Below are 26257 nucleotides of genomic sequence, written 5' to 3' on the forward strand. Positions count from 1 at the left end.
CTTGTCCATGCGTTTTTGTACGTGTGTTTATTTTCTTTGTATTTGTTTGTTTGTAGTTAAGTTTTCTATCTTGTTTCTCATGTTCAGAGCAGGCTTGGAAAAGTCGATTGACTAGTCCATTAAATGGTCTGAACTAGAACTGAACTTGAACAGAACTAGAACAGAACTAGAACAGAACTAGAACAGAACTAGAACAGAACTAGAACAGAACTAGAACAGAACTAGAACAGAACTAGAACAGAACTAGAACAGAACTAGAACAGAACTAGAACAGAACTAGAACAGAAATAGAACAGAACTAGAACAGAACTAGAACAGAACAAGAACAGAACTAGAACAGAACTAGAACTAGAACAGAACTAGAACAGAACTAGAACAGAACTAGAACAGAACTAGAACAGAACTAGAACAGAACTAGAACAGAACTAGAACAGAACTAGAACAGAACTAGAACAGAACTAGAACAGAACTAGAACAGAACTAGAACAGAACTAGAACAGAACTAGAACAGAACTAGAACAGAACTAGAACAGAACTAGAACAGAACTAGAACAGAACTAGAACAGAACTAGAACAGAACTAGAACAGAACTAGAACAGAACTAGAACAGAACTAGAACAGAACTAGAACAGAACTAGAACTGAACTAGATCAGAACTAGATCGAACTAGAACTGAACTAAAACTGAAGTGAACTAGTATTGAACTAGAACTGAATTAGAACTGAACTGAACTGAACTAGTACTGAACTAGAACTGAACTAGAACTGAACTAGAACTGAACTAGAACTGAACTAGAACTGAACTAGAACTGAACTAGAACTGAACTAGAACTGAACTAGAACTGAACTAGAACTGAACTAGAACTGAACTAGAACTGAACTAGAACTGAACTAGAACTGAACTAGAACTGAACTAGAACTGAACTAGAACTGAACTAGAACTGAACTAGAACTGAACTAGAACTGAACTAGAACTGAACTAGAACTAGAACTGAACTAGAACTGAACTAGAACTGAACTAGAACTGAATTAGAACTAAACTAGAACTAAACTAGAACTTAACTAGAACTTAACTAGAACTATAGGTAATCTAGAACTGATCTGAACCTGTATATTGAATAATCTATTGACTTGTCTATTGTCTAGTCTGTTGACTTGTCTGTTTACTAGTCTATTGACTGGTCTGTTGACTAGTCTATGGACAAGTTAATGGACTAGCCTACTAAGAAAATAAGATGTCAAAAAATATCTAAATAAAGTACAATAGCACTTAATTTTCCACTCCTGATTCAGAATATTTATTTAAAAAGGTGTTTGTGTGTATTTTAGTTTGAAAATATTTGAATTATTTTACCTTATTTACATTAAATATTTCACTTTACATGTAAAGGTACGTAATTTATGTACCTTATGTTTGTTTATGTGTTTTTCTTAGGTATGGGAAAGTTATTTTCTTTTTTCTTTTGTTTAAATAATTAAATATTTGTTAAACAATACTTACGTGCTAAAGATATATCTGTTGCTGTCACTTTGCCGCCGGCATTGACATGTAATGCCCTCTCGTGATTTTTCAGCATTATCACAACATCGTTTGTTTTCTTTAGAGATGCTGTTGTTGCAGTGGCAAACATTACCTATGAAAATTAAAAAAAAAAAGAATTAAATTAAATAATTACAAAAATTCTTAAAAGAAATTAAAGAAAATTAAAAATATTTAACAATTTAAATTTTTGTGAATATTTTTGCCAAAATTTACCAAAATTTATTTTGTTTATAACAGCACATTTTCTCACTCAAATTGCTTCCGTTCTATACAACAACAATGTTTTTTTTTTTTAATGTCTGATGAAATATGCTGACTAAATTACCATGACAAAAACATGATATATTGAGGTTTGTTAAAATATTAAAAAAACTAAACGAGTAAATAATAATATGTATTTGTTTATTACATCAAAAAAATAAACGTCTTGAATTTGTACAACAAAAATGTATAAGATATGATTACCACAGTCAATGGTCATGTCATGGGAACCATAAAATTTATGTAGTTTTTTAATCAATAAGCAATATTACATTACAAACGGAAACTGACTTAAGCATTTTTTATAACATTTTTTTAAAGAAAATATTTATAAAATTTTTAACTAATGTTGAGAAATTGTTGTTATTTTAATTATATCTAAAACTAAATCTTGAATATAGCGTTCATATATTAGCTTAAATTCTTATTCATACCAATATTTTCTAAAAAAAAAGGTTAATTTTTGCATATTTTTCGCAAAAGGGCAAAAAAGTGCAGTTTTTGTTTTGCCTTTTATTCACATTTCAATACATTTTGGCACTTTTATTTTATTCTTAAACAAACAAGTTAGTAAAAACCCAAAAATAATAAACTTCTAGTCTAATTTTGAACATATTTTCTAAAAAAGGCAGAAAATAGTGCAATGTTTTCTTCATCTGCAATTTTTACAAATTTAAAAACTATTTGCCCTTTTATTTTATTTTTTAACAAAAAGTTTTAAAAAATTTAGTAAAAACCCAAAAATTTTGAAATTTTGAGTAAATTTTGAATAAATTTTCTTAAAAAGGTAAAAAACAATGCATTTTTATGCATTTTCTTTAACTTTTGCACTTTTTTCGCAAAAGGGCAAAAAAATGCAAATTTTTTCCTGCACTTTTTTACAATTTTAGTAACTTTTTGATCTTTTATTTTACCTTTTAATAAGAAATTTTTAAAGATTCAGTAAAAACCCAATAATTTTGAACTTTTAAACCAATTTTGAGAACATTTTCTTAAAAAGGCAGAAAAGATGCAATTTTTATGCATTTTCTTTAACTTTTATTATGTTCACAGCTTTAACATATAGTTTTTCCTGAATATAACCATCATTAAATAGCTTAATGTCTTATTCGTAGGATTTTTTTTTTAAAAAGGACAAAGAGTGCAAAAAATTGCAATTTTTTTTTTCTGCACTTTTTGTAAATTTTTTCACTTTTATTGTACTTTTTAACAAGGAATTATTAAAAATTGAGTAAAAAACCCAAAAATTTTGAACTTTTAAACTAATTTTGAAAAAATTTGCTTAAAAAGGCAGAAAATTGTGCATTTTTTATGCCTTTTCTTAAACTTTTAACATGTTAAAGTTGTGTACTTAAATTTTGCCTTAAATTGTGTATATATTAAAGACTTTTGGTTAACTATAGTGTACAAGTAATATGATACATGTTAAATATACAATATTTATTTATAATCCTTAACGTAGACATAAGCAAAATTGAAACTTTGTTAAATTTAAAACGAAAAACAAATAGACTAAACGCAAGCTAGCAACTAGTATCAAATGAAAAAAAAAGTGACTCACTATAGATTTCCGACATTTATACAAAGAATTTAATCTGTATTTATTTTTAAATATCAACCACTAAAACGTTTGTAGCCTGTCGCTCAAACTGTAATTGTCGCCATTAATACGTCTAACGCTGATTAATTTAAAAAAAAAATATTGAGTAATAATAAAAATTTTATATGCGTGAGTTCAAACATGTACGTTTGTTGGTTTGTTCAACTGATTCTTAGGAAAATGTTTGTAATAATAAATTTTATCTCTCGTTTTAGTTCGTTTTACAAGTTTATAGTAATAATTTGCACAATATTATTATTGATTAAATATTTAAACCAAAATCAAATCTTATCGTTAGTGGTTAAACGTATGTTCTCTGTTTGTTTGTTTTTTTAATTAATAAACAAGTTGTAATCTTTACAAATATGTTAATAACCAACTAATAATAACAATAATAATAAAAATTAATTACTTTACATCAATAATGTGTTGGTGATTTAAAAAACAAAATTATACAACTTACCATCATAAAAAAAATAATCCTGGCATTGAGTGTAAACTGTGGTAACCTGTAATTATACAAAAAAAAAGAAACAAATTGTTATTAATAATATGGTTTTTAATAAATTAATTAACAAATTAATAAGTTAATAATTGCAAAATATTATTGACATGTCAATAATGTAAGTGATGTATACATATGTATGTTGAAAATTATAAAGAGATGTAGTTTAGAGAAGTAGAGCCGTTAAATTTCAAGTTTTTTTCACAAAAGGGCAAAAAGTGCAATAAATATGATGAACTTGTTTTAAACAAATGCTTTAAATATGATACATTTACTACAAATTCAAAATCCCTTTTGCGAAAGGGCAAAAAAGTGCAAAATTTTTTTGCCTTTTTTATAATTTTTTTAAATAAATTTTAAAATTCAGCATATTTTAATAAATATGTAACAATATGATTAATTTATTATTAATTCGAAGTCGTTTTTGCAAAAGGGCAAAAAAAGTGCAATTATTTTTTCCATTTTTTACACATATTTTTAACTAAATTTCAAAATTTATAAATATTTTAATAAATATTCTGAAAATTGATTGTAATCGGAGTCATTTATAACTAATTTATAGAACTTTTTTTTTAAAAAGGCAAAAAGTTCAAAAAATTGTTGCATTTTTTTGCCTTTATTGAATTTTTGACAAACATTTCAAAATTTTATTTAAAATTATGAATATTTTTGGATCTTTTCAAACACTTTTATAAAAAAATTATTTTAATTATCAAGTTTATACATCAAATTGATATTTTAATTATAAAAATTCAAAGATTTTTTCTCGAAAGTGCAAAAAATTTGCGCTTTCTTGCCTTTTCTTAAACTTTTTATAAATTTTCCTTAAAGTTAACAAAATTTACATAAAAAGCGACTGTTCTTGTTTATATAAAGTATAAAAATTATAATAAAAAGCTTGCCCCACATAACCAGTTAAGTTCCCCTTCCTTTAGGGGCAATAAACTTAAACTTTCAATTTCAAAAATTTTTTTTTATTTGTAAAATTTTTAAAAAATCAATAACTCATAATACCTTTTTAAAAAAGAAATAAACAACAAACGAATTCCTACTTTAAAAACAGGATCAAGTATTGTTAAGTATCCCATTAAAGAGCCTCAAGGAAATAACGTGTGATTTTGTGTGATTCTTATCATTTTTCAATTTCGCACCAGACAAAAGGTTTTTTTAACAAAAATTTAAATACCTATAAAATATATATTTTTTTTTGTTCAAACCCGCCAACCGAGTGAAATTGAGATTTATTATTTGACATTTAAACGATTAATATATTTTTTTTTTTTTTGTTGCTTTTGCATAAATATCTTCTAAGAGTATAGAAATGTATAGAAAACAGTAGGGATACGTATGTATGTATATGAATTTTTATCTTTATATAACACTCGTTTTATACGTTAGTAAAGAATATAAATTAAAATTTATTTTGAAATACTCGTACGTATAAACGTACAAGTGACTTTAAGCAAGAAGATCCTGTGTGTAAGCATGTTTTTGGCAACAACAGCAACAACAATTCCTTTTGATTTCTCTGTTTGTGTTGTCAGAAGAAAACAACATTATTTTATTTTGTTTTCATTTCATTTTTTTTTGCGCAAATTTAAAGACATTCATATGTAGAGGTAGAAATAACCCAGTGAACATTTTTTTAATATAGTTAAAATCAAGCTAAAGCAGTGTTGAGCTTTTAAAGTTTTGAGGAAATGAAATCAGCTTCTAACATAAAGCTTAAATAAACGACAAGCAATCATAATTATAAATAAGTTATAAATACTCTAAAAAGCTTTTAAGCTTTTAATAGAGCTTTTGCTCTTTGTTAGCTTTTTCCTATGCCTCAAGAGCTTAAAAGCTATTATCGCCAGAAAATTATAATATTTTTTACTGATTTCATTGTTTTTTATATTGAAAGCTTTTAAGCTTTCAATTGAGCTTTTGCTCTTTGTTGACTTTTTCCTTTTCCCCAAGAGCTTAAAAGCTAATATCGCCAGAAAATTATAAAATTTTTTACTGATTTCATTGAGTTTTTATATAAAATAGAGCTTTTGTAAAAAGCTTTTTGGCGATAACAGCTTTTAAAGCTTTTGAAAAGCTGTTAATCTTTTCATACGATTGAGGACTTAAGTTTAACAAGAAATATTATGTAATTTAAATTGTTTGTAGTCTTGTGTCTTGGGTTAAGCTTTTCTTACATATATGTATTTACATATATTCTGTATATTGGGTGTAGTTTTTTAGAAAAAGAATGTCTTGTATATAATAATGCTTATATAGACATTCGCCTTAAGCACTGTTTTTTTATTATTATTATTTTTATTTCTGTTCTGAATTTCTTTGGGAACTTTTCTTAGACTTTTGTCCTGTTATTTCAATGCAATAAAGCAAAATAACAAAAAAAGCTCTGCGCTCCTACCCCCTTTTATTTCTTGGCAAAACAAAAATACTCTACTTCTTCTTCTTCTTGTCCTTGTTCGTTTGTGTGTAAGAAAAACAAACCCTTATATGATTAAAATACTCATACAAGCACATACATACATACAAATGTACATAAAGTCTGAAAAATGTGTGTATTTTTTTTTTCAACAACCAAGACGTATATATTGGTTTGCGAATTCAATCTTTTAGAATGAAAAAAAAAACATATATATTTCAAGGAAAGAAAAAAACTAAAATTGCAAAAAGAATAAGCATGTCTGTAGATTGTTATTTGTTGTCTAAAAAACTAAATAAATAAATATTGTGTGTATATGTATGGGTGTGAGTGTGTGTGTTTTTAGTAGTGTGCGTTTTTATTCAGTTTTCCTAAAAGTTTTTTAAGCTTTGTTCACTTACGTTTGTTCTGCTATGACTGTTAAATGCAAAGATACACACATACATACGTACACATTCTTGTTATGTACAAGTATTTTTGTGTCAGACAATTGACTACACTTAAAGAAAAATTCTAGAGAGTATTAAAGCTTTTTATACCCTACACCACTATTGTGGTGCTGATGTTTGTAACACCCAAAAATATTGGTCCTATACCCACCTTAAAGTATACCAATCGGCTCAGCATCACTTTCTGAGTCGATTTAATTATGTCCGTCTTTCCGTACGTCTGTCTGTACGTTTGTCCGTCCTTCTGTCTGTCTGTCTTCGCAATTTTCAAGATAATTTGATGAAATTTGCCACATATTCTTATTTTGACCCAAGGACGTGGCCTATTGAAAATGGTTAAAATCGGTCCATTATTTAGTATAGCTTTCTTCCTTTAAAGAACAACCAGCTTTGAAGTGTATCCCCCCAAAGTAAGCAACTAACAGTCTGCCATTTCTATCTTCTAAAGAAACATTAAAAAACAAAAAACTTTTCTTTTGCCAAACTTTTTACATAAAACCCAAACTTTTAAACTTATATCAACAAACTTTTTTCTAATGCATTTCCAAGCAATTTAATAAAACAACTGCAATCAAACAGTCTGGCTGGCACCCACCACAAGAGAAATGGAAGTAGGCCAGGGATTCCCTAAAACTTTTTTTTTTGCAGTGTAAACACTTTATTTTGCCTAATACACGCTCGTATAATAAGCAAAAAACAACAACAGCGATCGATAACGAAAATTCAAGTCCTTTTTTTAACAAGAACCTTTAACATTTGCAAGTCAAAGCTAAAAATACTTAAACAACAACAATAAAGAGAATAATTTATTTTACAAAAAAAAAATTCAATTAGAAACTAAAATTTTCTTAAGGATTATTATTAAAAAAAGTAAAATGTACATAAAGCTTAACCAGCTCTCACAAATATCTTATTGAAGGTAATATGATACTTTATTTTTCTCAATTTTCTAATATTAATTCTTTAAAATATTCTTGTGATGTAGTTAAAAAAAGAAAAAAAGAAAATTTAATAGCTATGTAATTACCTGATTTTATAGTTACTCACATACATAAGCAGTTTTGTTTTTTCGTTTTGTTTTCTAAAAGGGATTCATGACATTAGAAATGTATTCATCAGATATATTTTTATATTTTTATTTATTTGTATGAATGTGTTCTTGATTGTGTGTTTTGCATATTAATTAAATGACATTGAATCATTTCATTCTTACTCAAGCACTCTCTGTTGGGGCTGGACTTACACTTTTTCGAGTTTAAATTTATAACAATATAATAATAATTACGTTTATTTAACGTTAGTTAATGTGAAAACGTTTACTTAATATTCTAAACAAATTCTTGGCAGACGGCAGTTGATGGTGTCATTTTTTGGAATCTTCTTTGTTGTTCCAAAATCAAGCCACCAAGCAAGCTAACAACCATCTATTTATCCATCCATCCACCCATCCATTGTAAAATAGAATATAATGAAATGTTCTTGTTGTGTTCTTTCTAATGTTTTATTTTATATTTAGGAAATGTTTTAAGTAGTAGAGCTTAAGACTTTTTAACATTGTACGTGATGGAAAATAAATTTAAATTATATTGTTTAAACGTGATGGCTTTAAGACACGCCATGCCACCCAAAATCAAACAGCAACAACAAAACAGCAGACAATATGTACATTACATATAAAAATTTACTATACATTCATGTGTTTGTGTATATTTATTCCATAACAAAAGAATGTCCAATGTTATTTGATTGTAAGTTCATTTAGAAAATGACCTTTAAATGGTATTTTCTTTTATTTTTTTTTTTTCTGCCCTGTTCCATCTCTTTTAAATTCCCATTACACTAACACCATCACCATCAGTTATAGCTTTTTTTCATACTCATACACTCATACATACTCTCAAAGTACTCATTCATGTAACAAGAGTAATTACAGTTATTGTTTTAATATTGTTATTCATATATAAAAAGCTGCTGTTCAAATTACTCTTTACTCCTCCTTAACACTTTTCACACCACAAAATATCTCTTCCTTTTCCGCCCCTAGGTTGACACTTCTTTTTTTTTTTGCTATTTACTTAAGCTGTGATTTAAGGATCATTTTTTATACGTTATATTATAATAAAATAATAATAAAAATGCATTACGAATATGTTTATTGCATTGAGTTTATCAATAGTATAAAAAAAAAGGTTTAAGTTTTTATAAACCCAAAAAAAAAACAGTTCCTGAACCACCCCTAAAATAAATTACAGACACAAAAATGTTTCTTTTTGTAACAAAGATTACAATTTAAGCGACAAACTGCAATTGAAAGTTTTATTTGTGTTAAGACAAACCGTTTATTGATATTGGTAATCAAACAAAGAGTGAGAGGTAAGGGAAGAAGATTGAGTTGTCCTAGCTAAATCATTACCCTGGTATTCTGAAATTTACTTATGTCAAGGCTATACTTTAGATCAGACTTTAGTAAAGTAAAAACTATAATCTTGAATATAGTTTGCACTATACACCCGATTTTAGTCAAGGCTATAGCAGACTATAGACAAGATTATAATCCAAACTGTACACCAAACTATATATACACCAGACTGTAGAAAAGCCTGGTGTCCAAACTATAGTTAAGACTATAGTGAAAACTAGAGACCAAACTATAATCAAGACTATAGACCAGACTGGAGACTAAACTATAGTTAGGACCACAGAACAGACTATAGTCAAGGCTGGAGACCAAATTATATATAAGGCTATAGACCAGACTATAGTCAATACTAGAGACCAAACCACAGTTGAGACTATAGACCAGACTATAGTCAAGACTGTAGTCAAGACTTTAGACCAAACTATAGTCAAGTTTATAGACTAGACTGTACTCAAGACTGGAGAACAAACTATAGTCAAGACTATAGTAAGGATTACATACCAGTATTTAGACCAAATTATAATCCACACTATAGACCAGACTATAGTCAACATTAAGACCAGACTGTAGTCAAGACTGCAGACCAGATCATAGTGAAGACTATAGACCTCACTATAGTTGATACCGTAGACCAAAAAATATAGTCAGTAGTAAATATAGACCAGAATATGGTCAAGATTGTAGACAAAACTACAGTCAAGACTGCACACCAAACTATACTCAAGGCTATAGTCAAAACTATAGACAATACTATACTAAAGGCAAGGCTATAGACTCGACAATAATACGGACTTTATATTAGACCATAGTCAAGACTATATACCAACCTATAGACAAAACTATAGTCTATACTATAGACAGAACGAAGTCTGATCTATGGAATGTTCCATAATCTGGACCACAGTCAAGTCTATAGATTATAGAACATTCTATAGACCAGACTATAATGATAATACAACCAAACTATACTAAAGTCTAGAGTCAGGATAACAGATTAGAATATAGTCAAGGCTAGACTGGATTATAGACCGAACTATATATTAGACAATCGTCAAGACCATTGACTAAAGACTTGACTATTGACCAGACTATAGACCATACTATAGTCTTGACTATTTATCAGGCCATAGACCGGACTATAGTGAAGTGTTTAGACCATTCTATAGTCTACATTTCAGTCAAAACTATACACCAGACTAGAGGCAAGACCATTGACTTGCTTATATATGATTAGATTAGACTCAAGTCTTTTAAAATTTTGAATTTTCTCGTTTAAGTTGTTTCACAGTTCTAGCCAATATTCGAAAATTCGTTAATCAATTTCCCAAAATTCCAAATTTTTCCAATAATATTGCAAATCTATTTTAAGAATTTCTATTTTAAAACAACCCCTTCTGTCAAATTACAATAACTACATGTTAATTACAAATATTTCTTTTTTTTTTTTCATTACAGCCCGGCTGCCCGAAAAAAGGTAAGTTTCCTTCTAATCGCTAAATGCCAACAACTGATTAAATCGTTTTAAATAAAATCGATTAAAAATCTTCTGTTTATATATTTATAAAAAAGGTAGTTAGTTTTTTTTAGGGAAGGGCTCAAAAATATATGGGCTAAAAATTATTTTAACAACAACAACAAAAAGTGCAATATAAATACTATAAAATTTATATTTAAGCCGATTTAATGAATGAATGATTGATTACATTAAGTATGTAAGCAGAAGCAACCCTTATACAAAAAGTTTTTAACAAGATACATTTTTATTACAAATAAAAACTACCCCACCCGTTAACTAACCAACACAACAGCTCATGTGGAAAAGGAGTCATTCTGTCATTCATGACATTCACGTGTTGGCAATTATATACTCACATAGCTGGCGTATAGCCGGCCCAAGAAGAGTTGATTGTCACCAAATGTGTGAAATTCAATATATAGACATTTATTTATATTTCTAAGATTTCAGTTCAGGGTAATGCTTGCTTACTTTTTTTTGTTATTGCTTTCAACTTTTCTTTACACCTTAATATTTTTTGTTATTTACACTGAAAGAATTTAAATGCTTAAAACGTAAAATGAAATCATGTTTTTAAGTTTGCTAATATAAAGGGGAATTACGTGGAACAAACATAAATCATCGAAAGTATGTCATCATTCTAAAATCAAAATATTTATTAGCAAAAACACAAAAAAACCGAAACGTTTAAATCATAAACAATTTTTTTATTGCATTATTATAATATTTATTTAAATTTGAAATGTTAGGCAAAATGTGTTTGACATTTTTTTACTTTTGAACAATATTTATTATATTTTGCTGATGTAGTTTCCCCCCCCAAAACCTTAATGACAAGCAACTTAAGCTGTCACTCATGTGTCATGGCAAATATTCAAAAAAAGTGTTCCATAAACTTTGTCCTGTTTTAGAACAAAAATAATTTATGCGAAATCAATAAATCTTCGTTTATGTGTAGTGTAAACCGCAACGGAAATGATTGTCTTACAAAAAATGTTTTTTATTACACTTTTTCCAATATTTTTTCCCGATAATTATATTTTTTATGAAATAATCTTATCTTTACGCATTTGTCGCATACCACAGTTTATTCGTTAAATACTTTTTCTTTATGCCTACTACTTACTACTTTCTATCACAATAAACGTATCTTTTGAAATTCCTTAAATATTTTTGTTTAAGGTTTTTCTGTCTATAAAAACAATTACTACCCGGCTATCAAGTAATATTTTAAATAAATTTTGACATTGTCAGCACTCAATCTTTAATAACAAAGTAAACTCATTCAATTAACGTCAGTCAAAATTATTTTATTTAGCGAAAAAAGCAACAACAACAAGAACAAACCAGTGATGGAAAACCTTTCAAATCTTTAATCGTTTAGCATGAAAGTAATAGTTTTTTTAAACAAAATTTAAAAAATTTTCTCAGTTTTTTTCAAGTTCGAAAATCTCGAAATTAATTTCGAAAAATTTTAAAATATTAAAAATTATTTCAAAATTTGTTTTTTGAGTTATTTTTTTAGTTAAACAGTTAAATTTTGTTAGTTTTTGAGGTTTTTTTAAATGTTCGAAAATTCGAAATTAAGTTCGAAAATTTTTAAAATATTAAAAATTGCTCCAAAATTAGTTTTTTAAGCTAATTTTTTAGTGAAGTAATTAAATTTTTTTAAATTTTGAGGTTTTTTGAAAGTTCGAAAATTCGAAATTAAGTTCGAAAATTTCGAAAATATTTAAAATATTGAAAATTGTCTAAAATTTGTTTTTTAAGCTAGTTTTTTAGTGAAATAGTTATTTTTTTTTTTAATTTTGAGGTTTTAATGTTCGAAAATTCGAAATTAAGTTCAAAAATTTCGAAAATATTTAAAATTGCCTAAAATTTTTTTTCTAATTTGGTTTATCAAAGAAATAGTTGAATTTTGTTAAATTTTGAAGTTTTTTTAAAAGTTTGAAAATTCGAAATTGGGTTTGAATTATTTCTTATGTAAACCAAATTGTCCCAAATTTACTTTTTAAGTTAGTTTTTTAGAAAAATAGTTCGTTTTTGAGAATTTTTTTAAAATTCGAAAATTCGAAATTAATTTCGAATTATTAGTTTTAAGTGAAATTTTAATGTTCTTGTAAGTTTTTTAAGTTTTAAAAACAAAAATGTTTGTTCTTAAAATTTTCTTTAATTTCGCAAGGTTTTTTTCAAAGTTCGAAAATTCGAAATTAAGTTCAAATTTGTATTTTTGTATAAAATTTATAACAAATAGTATTTTTTTAATTAGTTTAACACTAAAAATAATATTTTCAAGATTTTTTTAATATATATTCGAAATTTCGGAATTAAGTTCAAAAATTCGAAATTAAGTTAAAATTTTTCAAAATTGTCCCAAAATCAATTTTAATGCTTGTTATTTGGTGACATAAGAGAATTTCGTTAATTTTTTATGTTTTTTTAAGAAGTTCGAAAATTCGAAATTAAGTTCGAATTTTTGAAAATTCTTTTCTTTCACTTTTGGCAACCATTATTAAGTAAATTTTTGTATATATTGTTTTAAAACCAAATTTTCGAAATTAAGTTCAAATTTTCCAAATTTCATTATTTAACAAACTCTAAACATTTAGATGGTACTTTAAGTTTTCAGTTAGTTTTTTGTCAATTCGAAGTTAAATTCGAATTTTCGAAATTATGTTCGAATTTTCGAAAATGTCCAAAAATAGTTTTTAACACTATTTATTAACAAAAATCTATATATTATTGTTAAAATCTATATTTTTAGTCAGTTTTTCCCGATACGAACTTAAATTCGAATTTTCGAAATTAAGTTCGAATTTTCGAAAATGTCCAAAATTAGTTTTTAACACTATTTATTAACAAAAATCTATATATTATTGTTAAAATCTATATTTTTAGTCAGTTTTTCCCGATACGAACTTAAATTCGAATTTTCGAAAATGTTCAAAATTCGTTTTAGACTTTATTTATTTAAATAAAAAGAACTTTTTTATTCAAAACTACATTTTAAGTGTGATTATAAAACAAATTTTGTTTTATAAATCTTTTATAAAATATTTATTATGTTGTTTATGAATATGAAAGGTTTAAAATTTCCCTGTTTTATTGATTGTTTAAAAAAAATCTTTATTTTAAAAATTTTTCAAAAATTTCCATTGTCTCGAACCTTTTTGAGAATAGCCTTATAAAAAAAGACCTACAATCAAACGTTTATAAAGTCTGTAACTAATATGGCGCAGCAATATTTTTTTATGTCTACCCATATTTTTGTTTTATTTACATACATTTAACAGTTTTATATCTATAACCATTTTATCGCAAACAGATGTTTTTCTTTTGTTTTTTTTTTTGCATTTAACTGTTTTTATTTTTATAATAACACATTCGAGACTATTTTTATACTTTTTATTCAAATTTAATGACCAAAGTTATTTTTGGTCATTTTATCAAACGCATTTAAGCAATATTGATGAGGAAGTTTAAGCTAAAAAAGCTTTACATAAATTTTTGTTAGGCAGCCGGCCCTACAGCGAAGTAACAATGCCCTTACCCAACATGTGTTCAAATAACCATTTTTATTTTCCAATACTTTTCCATTCTAGTAAAAAGAACAACAACAACAACAAAAATAGTACGTTTATAGTACCTTACTATAACAATACTATAAATACGATAAGATAACAAAATTATTGTATATAAATATAAAGTTTTGTTTTAATTTAAAATAATAAAGACGAACAACAACGACAACAAATTGGAAAAAAAAAATTAATTAAAATTCTTTACGCCAGAAACAAATTTATACAAGAAAAATTCACAGTGCACCTTAGAAAATGTATTCTCTCAGTGTGTTTAATATTGATTAAACTAAACAGAAAAAGACACACAAGTTTAGTAAATATATGTACATAAGTAGTTTACTGCAGTGTAGCATAAATACTACGTTTTTTTTTTAAGTAGCAAAGCATTAGCAATAATGATGGACACCAAATGGTTGTCTGTAATAAACAAATAAAAAAATCTAAAAAGCCATTTATATACATAAATAAATAAAAACATAAATAATAAAACAAAAAAAATATTTAATCAAATAAACCCAAGTTTTTTTCTATTTTTTGTGCTGTTGTAAATTAACTAATTATTATTAGAGTTTTATTTGCAAAGCAATTTTTTATCTGCGTTTAACTTCTTCATTTTTCATTCATTTAGTTGAGGAATTTTTTTTTATTATTATTTACGTTGACGGCGGAAAAATAGACAAAAAAAAAATAATATTAAACACTTGAACTTTGTATTATCAAATAAAATAATATGAAATCTTATTTTTATGTCTATTTTTTTACACATATTGAAGACAAAAAAAAAACTCAAAAACTTAAAATAAAACTTTAAAAATATGTATATAAATTAATAATATAATAAATTATTTAACTAAATACTTAAGAAAATTTATTACACTTGTGCTGGCGAAACGTTTAATATTTTAAGGCCATTTAGAGATAAAGGGGGATTTTCACATCAATCAAGAACGCTTCAATGTCAATTTTTACGGTTTTTTTCACATTTTTCAAATAAAACATAAAGTGTTAGGAGTTAAGAAAAAAACGTGTCTAAAACACAAAAAATTTACAACAAAATGTACTTTTAACATAAATAATTTTGTAGTTTTTCTAAAAATTTAAAACTTAATTAATTTTGAAAATTTTAACAAAAAAGTTGAAATAGTCTAGCCTATAGTCTAGTTTATAGTTTAGGATATAGTTTAGTCTAAAGTTTAGTCTACAGTTTAGTCTATAGTGTAGTATATAGTATAGTCTATAGTCTAGTCTATAATCCAGTCTATAATCCAGTCTATAGTCTAGTCTATTGTCGAGTCTATAGTCTAGTATATTGTCTAGTCTATTTATATTGTCTAGTTTTATATACTGTCTAGTCTAGTTTATAGTCTAGTCTATATTGTAGTCTATAGTCTAGACCATAGTTTAGCATATAGTCAAGTTTATATTCTAGTTTATAGCCTATTGTCGAGGTTATAGTATAGTCTATAGTATAGTTTATAATGCAGTCTATAATCTAGTCTATGGTCCAGTCTATTGTCAAGTCTAATGTCTAGTATATTGTCTAGTCTATTTTCTTGTTTATAGTCTAGTCTATAGTCTAGTATATAGTCTAGTCTGTAGTCTAGTCTATAGTCTAGTCTATAGTACAGTTTATAGTCTATTCTATAGTCTAGTCTATAGTCTATTCTATAGTCTATTCTATAGTCTAGTCTATAGTCTAGTCTATAGTTTAGTCTATAGTCTAGTCTACAGTCTATTCTATAGTCTAGTCTATAGCCTAGTCTGTAGTGTAGTCTATAGTGTAGTCTATAGTCTAGTCTATAGTCTAGTCTATAGTCTAGTCTATAGTCTAGTCTATAGTCTAGTCTATAGTCTGGTCTATAGTCTAGTCTATAGTCTAGTCTATAGTCTAGTCTATAGTCTAGTCTATAGTCTAGTCTATAGTCTAGTCTATAGTCTAGTCTATAGTCTAGTCTATAGTCTAGTCTATAGTCTAGTCTACTCTATAGTCTAGTTTATATTCTATTCTTTGGTATAGTCTAGACTAAGTTGAAATCTTTTTTTAGAAAATCTCTGTAATTTAAAGTTGTTTATCTTCATTCTTCTTAACATCTCTCCCTCTCATTTGTAAAACATTTTTAAATTATTTTCTGGAATTCTTTACAAAATTTCTTTAACTTCCCAAACCCCACATTACAGCCGGCAATTAGGCCAAGTTAATAATGAAAATACGCTAAAGAAAACATACCAAGTTATTGAGGAAAAGAAAAAATAACCCCAACTATAGACTTTCTATGCGTATATAACCAACTATATGATTTGTTTTCTTTTCATAAGTCTACATTTATTTACACAGTTCTAATAAATCTACAAATATTACAACAAAACGGACAACAATAACAACAAACGAAGATCGTTGTAAAGCGTACATGTCGTTATACATCATTTTACCACTTTTCTTATGAAATATTGCTGAAAATATTTTCACCTTTTTTTTCAAAAAAAACCTATTTACTCCAGTGGGTGTGGCCCTAGCAACAACAACAGCAATAATAAAGCATGCATGATGCACATGAACAAGTAAAGTACTACTACTACATACAACACCACAGTTTACTACTGCTGATCATGATGCTGATCGTCAGCTTCTACAACAACAGCAGCAGCAGCAAAAGATCAACATTTATAGAGATTTGTTTTCTTCTCACTGCCAACATCTATGAATACTCATAATTTTGTTATTATTAGTATTTTCATTTAATACCATGTTTATTGATTAGTTTGTCGTTCATTACTTTAGTGTTTGGAAGCAGTAGACAGCATTAACTTATTAATAAGTTAGATGAATGTTGCAATATCATCATCTTCATGTTTAGGCTTTTTAAAGCATAGATCAGTTTTTGTATCTGTTTTTTTGCATGTGTTCACTCACTCACTTTGCATTTACTAACTGTCAGTGTTTACTTACGCCTAGGTCAGCCAGATGATTAAATGTGTATGTTCAGATGAGCAGTAACGCATGCGTAACCTAAATATTTATTTAAATTTTTGTTTTCGCTTTAAAGAAGCTTCTTTTTTTTAAGTGCTAAACTAAATGTAATGAACTTGCTGTTGCGCGAATGTTGCAAAACTGCATAGAATTTTTTTTGGACAAAAATGTCAAGGAATTTTACTTAAAATTAATCAATTGCATTTGTTAATAGTGATGGGTAATTTGTTAATTATATATTTTTAAATTGTTTATAGTTAATATAAACTTTAACTTTATGTTAAATGCTATAAACGTTACAAAAATTCCAGATATCTAACAAACTTAAAGCTTAGATCAATATATTAGTCTGGCCCAGTTTTCGTCGATATTAAAATTGTTCTTTTTTCAATCGTCGTTCTTTAAGAAGTCCAATTATCAATCGCCAATGGAAATGGCCCTTTTTAAAGTCCGATATCAAAAATTTGGACTATTTAAAGGTCGACGACTGAAAACCATATTATTTAAAAGGGCGACAGTTGAAAATAGAACCATTGAAAGGATAGGTATTGAAAAATTGGACTATTTCAAAGGTTACGATTAAAAATGGAAAAATTTAAGAACCGATTCTTAAAAAATGGACTATTTAAAGACCATATATTAGAAAATTGGTCTTTTTAAAGGTCGTCAAGTAAAAATAGGTGTATTTAAAGGCCGTCAATTGAAATTTTGACGTTTTAAAGGTCTACAATAACAATTTGACACTTTCAAAGACCGACAACTCAAATTGTCACTATCTAGAAACCCACGTTTGAAATGGCGCAAACTAAAACTTTAGCAATACAAAATGGAGCTATTTAAAGGTCGACCAGAGAAAATATGGTGCATTTAAAGCCAGGCGTTCGAAATTAAAACAAATTAAAGACAAATTACATAAAAACGTACTTTTGGAACTATTTAAAGGCCAATGATAGAAAATATACTTATTTATAGCTACTCCCTGATTTATTATCTTATTTTATACTTTAATTATTTAAATTAAAAAAATAATAACTATTTGGGCCAAGTTTATAACAAAAATGATATCATATATATTTAAAATTGATTAACTAGTGAAAAAGTGTTGATTCCAAGAATATAAGAGTGACGACAGACAAGACAGACAAACCTGCATGCTAACAGGTCATGATATTTGTGGTCTAAGTAATTAAAACATGGACGTTCCTTAAGTCATACAACAATTAAATGCTACAATTTATACTTACACACAATAACACATGGCTAAAATATACACTAAGTAACAAAAGTTAGTAAACAGTTAAAAAATTATTCTCAAGCTTATGTTTAACTCCCATAATAATAAAAATTTTAACTCCCATAATAAAAAAGTTTTAACAAAAAGTTTACAAATTTCTTTAAAGTGTTGTTTTACTTTTGTTTGACAATGTATCTGCATACATTTTGTTATGTTTTATTTTTTTAATATATGCAAGTGTATGTATTTGTGTCATATTGTTATTTATATTTTTTTATATTTAGTTTTTTTTTGCTTTTGTTTTTGTTTTGGGGGGTATATTCCAGTTGAAAATACTTTTGTAGTGTCTGCAATAATTCTATTAAAATGCCGACGTAATCAAACCCCAAGAAATGAAAATGAAATAATAATAAAAAAAAACTAAACTAGAAAAAAAATATCAATTCATGACATTTTATTAGGTTTTAAATTCATAAAAAAAGAAAACATTTTTCAGATAACAACAATGTATAGTTGTAGTATATACATACATACATACAAACCTACTAACTGTCATAATAAGAATTTATTATTAGTGTATGAAAATTCTTTTATTACACTGAAAAACATGTGTACTAGGAATAGTTCAAGTAAAAATAATAAGTTGCAGAGTTTCTTTAAAACAGAGACTTTAATACTTAAAGCTTTTTAAAGCTCTTAGAAAACCCTAAATATTAAGATACTTTATATAGCTTCTTTTTAACTCCCCATTTTTCTGTATGACCCTAATTATAAAACGAAATTTTATTGCCATATATTCAATTGAATTATAATAATGATGAATAAATGTTTTAAACAAAAAAAATAATAATTTAATTTAGCAATATCAACGGCAGCAATCAACTCATTTGTTGAATCATGTTTTCTTAATATTACGTTACTTACTATCGCTGTATTTAGATGATTTATTTAAAAATGAACAAAATAAAAACACTAAATGGCTTGACCAAATTTTGAACCCCATTTAACCTTTTGAAATTGAAAACAAAAAAAAAAAAATAAATCATATCAAGCAAATAAATAATCATTAATGGTGTGTGTGGTAAAAAATTTCGGTTTTTAGGCATAAACATCTGGTTTTTTTGGTGTTTGTGCACTTGGCACAATTCTAGGAATTATTTTAGCATAATTTTTATGACAAGTATTTGATTACAAATTTAAGAGGAAAGTATTTTAATTATTAATTAAATAATAGTTAGCAATAGTTCCATTTTCGATCTTAGGCTTTTTCTTAAAATTCCCCAAATTATTTCAAAAACTCAATATTATTTTAAATATTCAATATTAAAATATAAAATATACATATTAACCGCCGGCACGAGTTGTCTTTAGACTTTGCCCCTTTATCATAAATATTTTGTTTACGATGGAAAATACTCAAAGCAGGTGTTTTTGAAATTCCTAAGATAACATCTAACTATTTAGTTAAACAAACTTAGTTATTTTTGGGGGGTATATCAAATTGTTCTCAAAGATTTAAAATTGACAAATTTTATAATTAAAACTTTAAATATTGCAACAAATTATCAAAAAAAAAAACCAGACAGCTTAAGCAAATATTAGACATAATGCGAAAATAAACTGTTAACATGGATTAAGTCCATAACTATATAATACAACTTAAATGACATATTAATTTGTTAAAAATAGCTACATACATATATTATAGGTGAATGCCTGGTTAAAAGTTTTTTATTACAATTATTTTCTTTTTCATAATTTTTTATTATTGTAATTAATGTTCAACACCTTGTACACACTTAATAATGTTATTATTTATTTATGCATACTAGAGAGTACAACAACAAATGAAAATAAAAATCCATTAAACTAGAAAAAAGAAAGAATATTCTACATGTCAGTTTGTCCCTTTAAACTATCAAGTTGAGTAGTAGTAGTAATATCTGGAACAGTCATGGAAACTTCAGTAATTTCTTCCATGATATTTTAGGTACTTTTTATAACTCATATACTTTTGAAAAGCAGATTACAGTCTAGTCTAGACTATAGGTCTAGTCTAGTCTATAGCCTAGTATAGTCTAGTCTATAGTCTAGTCCATAGTCTAGTCTATAGTCTAGTCTATAGCCTAGTCTATAGTCCTAGTCTATAGTCTAGTCTATAGTCTAGTCTATAGTCTAGTCTATAGTCTAGTCTATAGTCTAGTCTATAGTCTAGTCTATAGTCTAGTCTATAGTCTAGTCTATAGTCTAGTCTATAGTCTAGTCTATAGTCTAGTCTATAGTCTAGTCTATAGTCTAGTCTATAGTCTAGTCTATAGTCTAGTCTATAGTCTAGTCTATAGTCTAGTTATAGTCCTAGTCTATAGTCTAGTCTATAGTCTAGTCTATAGTCTAGTCTATAGTCTAGTCTATAGTCTAGTCTATAGTCAGTCTATAGTCTAGTCTATAGTCTAGTCTATAGTCTAGTCTATAGTCTAGTCTATAGTCTAGTCTATAGTCTAGTATAGTCTAGTCTATAGTCTAGTCTATAGTCTAGTCTATAGTCTAGTCTATAGTCTAGTCTATAGTCTAGTCTATAGTCTAGTCTATAGTCTAGTCTATAGTCTAGTCTATAGTCTAGTCTATAGTCTAGTCTATAGTCTAGTCTATAGTCTAGTCTATAGTCTAGTCTATAGTCTAGTCTATAGTCTAGTCTATAGTCTAGTCTATAGTCTAGTCTATAGTCTAGTCTATAGTCTAGTCTATAGTCTAGTCTATAGTCTAGTCTATAGTCTAGTCTATAGTTAGTCTATAGTCTATAGTCTAGTATAGTCTAGTCTATAGTCTAGTCTATAGTCTAGTCTATAGTCTAGTCTATAGTCTAGTCTATAGTCTAGTCTATAGTCTAGTTTACAGTCTAGTCTAAAATCCAGCCTATAATCTAGTCTAGAGTCTAGTCTAGTGAACAACTTATTTAATACTTTCAAACCTAAAAGTACTATTTTTATTATAAGTTAGTACTTGTATTTCAAATTAAAATTTTCCATGTCTGATCTGGAATATTTACGCCAAAGGCCTGTTTGCCTAACTTTTCTTTTTATGGACACAGACCTAAAAAAAGGGGTAAAAGCAATTGATTTATTTCATGTCATACAACAAAACAACACAACTCATACATATTCTAATGTTGTTTTTTTTTTTTTTTGAGTTCAGGTATTTTTTCAGATTTTGTTTCCTCGTCTTCAGGTTTTACTGAATAGTATGTTGTACATGGAAAATTACAATAATAAAGCTACTACAGCAAAATCATACAAAAACAAAACATTATAAAAATACAAAATAACGCAAAAAAATATAACGAAAAAAAGAGGCGAAACACAGGGGTTGCATAAACCTACACACAAACACAACGGCCTCTCACCTATGCAACACTAAACCTATACAAACTCAGGAAACTCTCTAGCAAAAATTTACAGCGAAAAAGTATGCAATACTAGTATGTTAGATAGAATGTATGTAAAAAATGCTTGTAGAATTGCAAGAGCTAGTAAAGGTGTGTGTATGTTGTGCCCTGTTGTTACACATTACTAGAGTGTAAGTAAATTGTATGTTTATGTTTTTGTTGCTGTTATTGCTGCCTTTGTTTATGTTTATGTACATGTCATTTTAATTTTTTTTCTAAACTTACATTCATACTAACACACACGTTTCACGTTTATGTATATTATTTGCTCATTATTGTGTTTGTTGTTAGTAGGGTTTACATTATCATGTTCAATTGTAGGGATTGTTTTTTGTTGGTTTACAATCCTTTTTTTTTCTATTGTAATTTGTAATTATTATTATTATGAGTAGATCATAAAGAATATGTCAGGTTTTGTTATATATTTTGTTTGTTTAATGAATGAATTTATGAATATATTAGAGTTATTAGTTAGTTTGAGCACGATTTTTGGGTTTTTGACAAAATCGACATATTTTACACGATCATAATTTCTAGGAATTGGTGTTAGAAGTTAAAAACAACTGCTTAAAAGAAGATGTTTTTTAAGAAAACTATTTTTATTCAAAAAATTTGGTTCTACGCTCACCCTAAAGTATACCAATCGGCTCAGAATCACTTTTTTAGTCGATTAAGCTATGTCCGTCTATCCGTTTGTGTATCCATGTAAACCTACAGATAATTTGATGAAATTTTGCACATACTACTCTTCCTTTGACGAAGCCTATTGAAAATGGTTGAAATCGGTCCATTATTTCGCCTAGTCCCCATACAACCATTTACTTTTGAATTTAAAAAAGTTTAAACAAATTTTTTTTAAATTTATTTCTGATTAACCTTATAGCTAATGTCATTAACTTTTAAATAATAAAAACTAAATTAAAAATTTTTCAAGAAAAACCTAGTTTTGTTAAATTTGAAAATTTCACCTTTTTTTATATTTAACAAGAATTTCTTTTTAATTTTATGAAAATTTATAAGAAAATTTTTAGTTTCTTTTGGAATTTTTTAAAAGTTTAAATTGTTAAAAATAAAACAGAAAATTTTTGGAAGTTAAACAATTTTTCTAAAATTTTGAAAATTTTAGCAGAAAATATTAAAATTTTTCAAATTTACTTTTGAATTTAAAAAAGTTTAAACAAAATTTTTTAAATTTATTTTTGATTAACCTTATAGCTAATGTCATTAACCTTTAAATAACCTAAAATAAATTAAACATTTTCCAAGAAAATTATATTTCTGTTAAGTTTGAAAATTTCAGTAATTTTTCATTTAACAAGAATTTATTTTTAATTTTATTACAAAATATAAGAAAATTTTTAATTTCTTTTTGGATTTATTAAAAGTTAATGTTATAAACTTTTAATTTATAAAAGAAAATTTTTCATTTTTTTAACAAAAAAATATTTTAGAGAAATTTGAAAGTGAATTACATTTTTTACCTAAAATTTTTATTTTGCCCTTAAATTTCCTACTAAATCTGCATTGAAAACGCTATAATCCTTATTCCACTGTTTTGTTTATTAAAAAAAATTACATTTCTTATACATTTCCATAATATGAACAAGAATAAAATTTAATTAAAACAAAAAATGTTTTTTTCTACAAAAATGTATAAATAATTAAACCTTGTTTCATTATTCACAAAATAATAATAATATGAACATTCGCATTTTAGAGTGTTGCGACCGTTTGTCAGACCGTCTGTCTGTTAGTTGTTCAGTCCTTAAGCTTAAGCAATCTGTTTTTGTCTATGGTGACTTTTGAACAGCTATGAATGTTTTTTTTTTTTTTTTCTTACTTTTTCTAATTTTTCTATGATACTTAATGTTTATGTGTCTGTGTGTGTTTACACTAACATTACATTTACCGACTGTGACTTTTTTCTTCTATAAAAAAAAGCTCTTAAAAAAATCTAATAAATAATTGTGGTTGGTTGCTTAAAAAAAAAAACTCATCATCATACGATATGCAGGCTTTACACTTACATGAGAAATTTTTTGAAAAATTGTAAAAAAAAAACTATTTATAATATGGTACTTACATCGTATACTTCTGGCCTCATTGTATCCCCCAGATTTAAGGGTTGAGTTTATAATCCCACATAGATTTTATAGTGTAATCACGAGATAAAAATCATTGACTAGTGTGTGTGTATGTGTGCTAATAGCTGGCTGGCTGACTGACTGGCGAGTGTGTGTATTTGTGTTTTACAACAATAAAAGAAAATTGAAAATAGAGTATCCAAAATATCCAATAGTTGTTGTTTTTTTGTGTTTAAACTAAAAAAGCTAAATTGGCTTTTTTCTTTATTGTTGTTTTAGGGTGTTATGTTATCGATACTATCATCGATTTGTAACGATTTGTTAAAATTTGTTGTTGTTTTTATAATGCTGTCATTTGTTGTGTTTTATATTTCAAAACAAAATTTTCTTATAACAGCAGTTACTTTATGTTTTTTTTATAAATATTTCGTTTTATATTTTGTTCTGTTTAAATATCTATCTGTTTAACGGTTATTTTTCATTTTCTGGTTTTCAAAATTCTTTCTTTTTTTGTATAAACTTTATGTTTAATTTTTCACTTTTCGTTTTTTTTTATAACAAACTTTTTCGTAAAATTCTTTTTTATTTATTTCAATTTCGTTTAAATTTGTTTTAACTTTTTCTTAAATATTTTATTTTCACCAGATTTTTAAAACAAAATCTTAATATTTTTTCTCAATCTTTATTATTTTTTATAATTTTTCTTACAAAATTTTATAAAGATTTTTTAATTAATTACACAGTTTGCCTTTTTTTATATTTAAATATAATTTTTTAAAATTCCATAAAATTATTATTCCTTTTTGTATTGATAGTTAAACAAAAAACTATATTTTTTTCTCTTTTTCTTTATAATAATAAAAAATACATTTTATTTGTTTAATTAATAAAACCACAGCAAATAAATATTACATTTAGGCTGTTTGTCAAATAGGCAGCAGTCAATAATTAATTAATTAAATAAATAATTTCTTAAAGCGTTCGAACGTTCTCAACGCGACGAAAGTTGCTACGAAACTGAATTAACAAACTGCTCAAGACTCATTGAGGTTTCAGACAGAACTAAATAGACAGGCCCAACAACGTTACGACCAACCACTTGCCAAACAAACAAACCAACCAACCATCAATCCAGAGTAACCAATGTTCGTTCGTCTAAACATTCGTTTTGTTGGCTTGACGTTCGTTTACGAACATTTTACTCAACAACAATAACAACCAAACACTTACATACATTTCAAATTTTTCAAAAAAAAAAAAAACAGTCAAACTCCTCACACAGCTAGCATTTGTCTCTGTGTATCTGCTGTTTGTTATTATTAAACATGTATCAGACTCATTAAATTCCACTAAGAATTTGTGAAATAGGAAACAAAACTCCCCAACAAAACAATAATAATAATAATAATTCCTAATCGCAAAATCTCCCTCTAACAAAATGAAAAGAAGCCTAATAATTGTCATTAAGTTGAAGTTTCCCGGTTCTTTATTTCCCACTAAACTCCTCTCACTCTCTTACAGCACAAGAAAATGTCATAATGCAAAATACCAAAACAAAAATTAAATTAAAAAAAATAACAGTGAAATGATTAACGAGTGAGTATGAGTAATTAAAAGATAAACTTGTAAATGATTTGTTTATAATAAACATTTTTGCCAAGTTCTCACGTTTCTCAGAGATCAACATTTCTAATCGCCTAATGAGGCAAACACACACACACACTCAAAATCTACTGTTAACAGAATGGGGTGGGGTGTGGAGAGTAGTGTTAACTGTTAAGCTGGAAAATACGTATTTAAATTTTAAAGCGAAAAATGTGAACTATTTGTGCGTGTTCTAAGCCACACTGGTGACTTACTTGACGGGCATCAATAAACGATGCAGGGAATATGAGCTGAACTTGTAGTCAGCCCAATTGTGATAGTTCTAGTAGAGTTCTAGTTTAGATCTGGTTTAGATCTGGTTCAGTTCTAGTTCAGTTCTAGTTTAGTTCTAGTTCAGTTCTAGTTCAATTCTAGTTCTGTTCTAGTTCAGTTCTAGTTCAGTTCTAGTTCAGTTCTAGTTCAGTTCTAGTTCAGTTCTAGTTCAGTTCTAGTTCAGTTCTAGTTCAGTTCTAGTTCAGTTCTAGTTCAGTTCTAGTTCAGTTCTAGTTCAGTTCAGTTCTAGTTCAGTTCAGTTCTAGTTCAGTACTAGTTCAGTTCTAGTTCAGTTCTAGTTCAGTTCTAGTTCA

The 26257-nt window shown here is 26.8% G+C and overlaps 2 protein-coding genes across 3 annotated transcripts in view; one reads left to right on the top strand and one right to left on the bottom strand.

Annotated features, from left to right (window-relative positions):
• The window catches only part of LOC119600638 (GATA zinc finger domain-containing protein 14), a 32944-nt gene extending 8331 nt beyond the window's left edge, over positions 1 to 24613 (bottom strand). Inside the window, exons 1-3 of the mRNA XM_037951021.1 lie at positions 24026 to 24613; positions 3867 to 3912; positions 1501 to 1633 (exon numbers count right to left, since the gene is read on the bottom strand). Coding sequence (XP_037806949.1) covers positions 1501 to 1633; positions 3867 to 3912; positions 24026 to 24027 — 181 coding nt within the window. The 5' untranslated portion in view covers positions 24028 to 24613. The remainder of the gene's footprint in view (positions 1 to 1500; positions 1634 to 3866; positions 3913 to 24025) is intronic.
• The window catches only part of LOC119600644 (probable E3 ubiquitin-protein ligase bre1), a 188554-nt gene that overhangs the window by 134643 nt on the left and 27654 nt on the right, over positions 1 to 26257 (top strand). For both annotated transcript variants that reach the window (XM_037951031.1, XM_037951032.1), the window contains one exon: positions 10657 to 10675. The gene's annotated coding sequence lies outside the window, so the exon portion shown is untranslated. Of the gene's footprint in view, positions 1 to 10656; positions 10676 to 26257 lie in introns of those variants that run through there.

Source organism: Lucilia sericata, unplaced genomic scaffold (genome assembly GCF_015586225.1).
Source record: "Lucilia sericata isolate MDLA Ls3-8-SP2 unplaced genomic scaffold, ASM1558622v1 Contig000118F_arrow, whole genome shotgun sequence".
Taxonomy (NCBI): Eukaryota; Metazoa; Arthropoda; class Insecta; order Diptera; family Calliphoridae; genus Lucilia; species Lucilia sericata.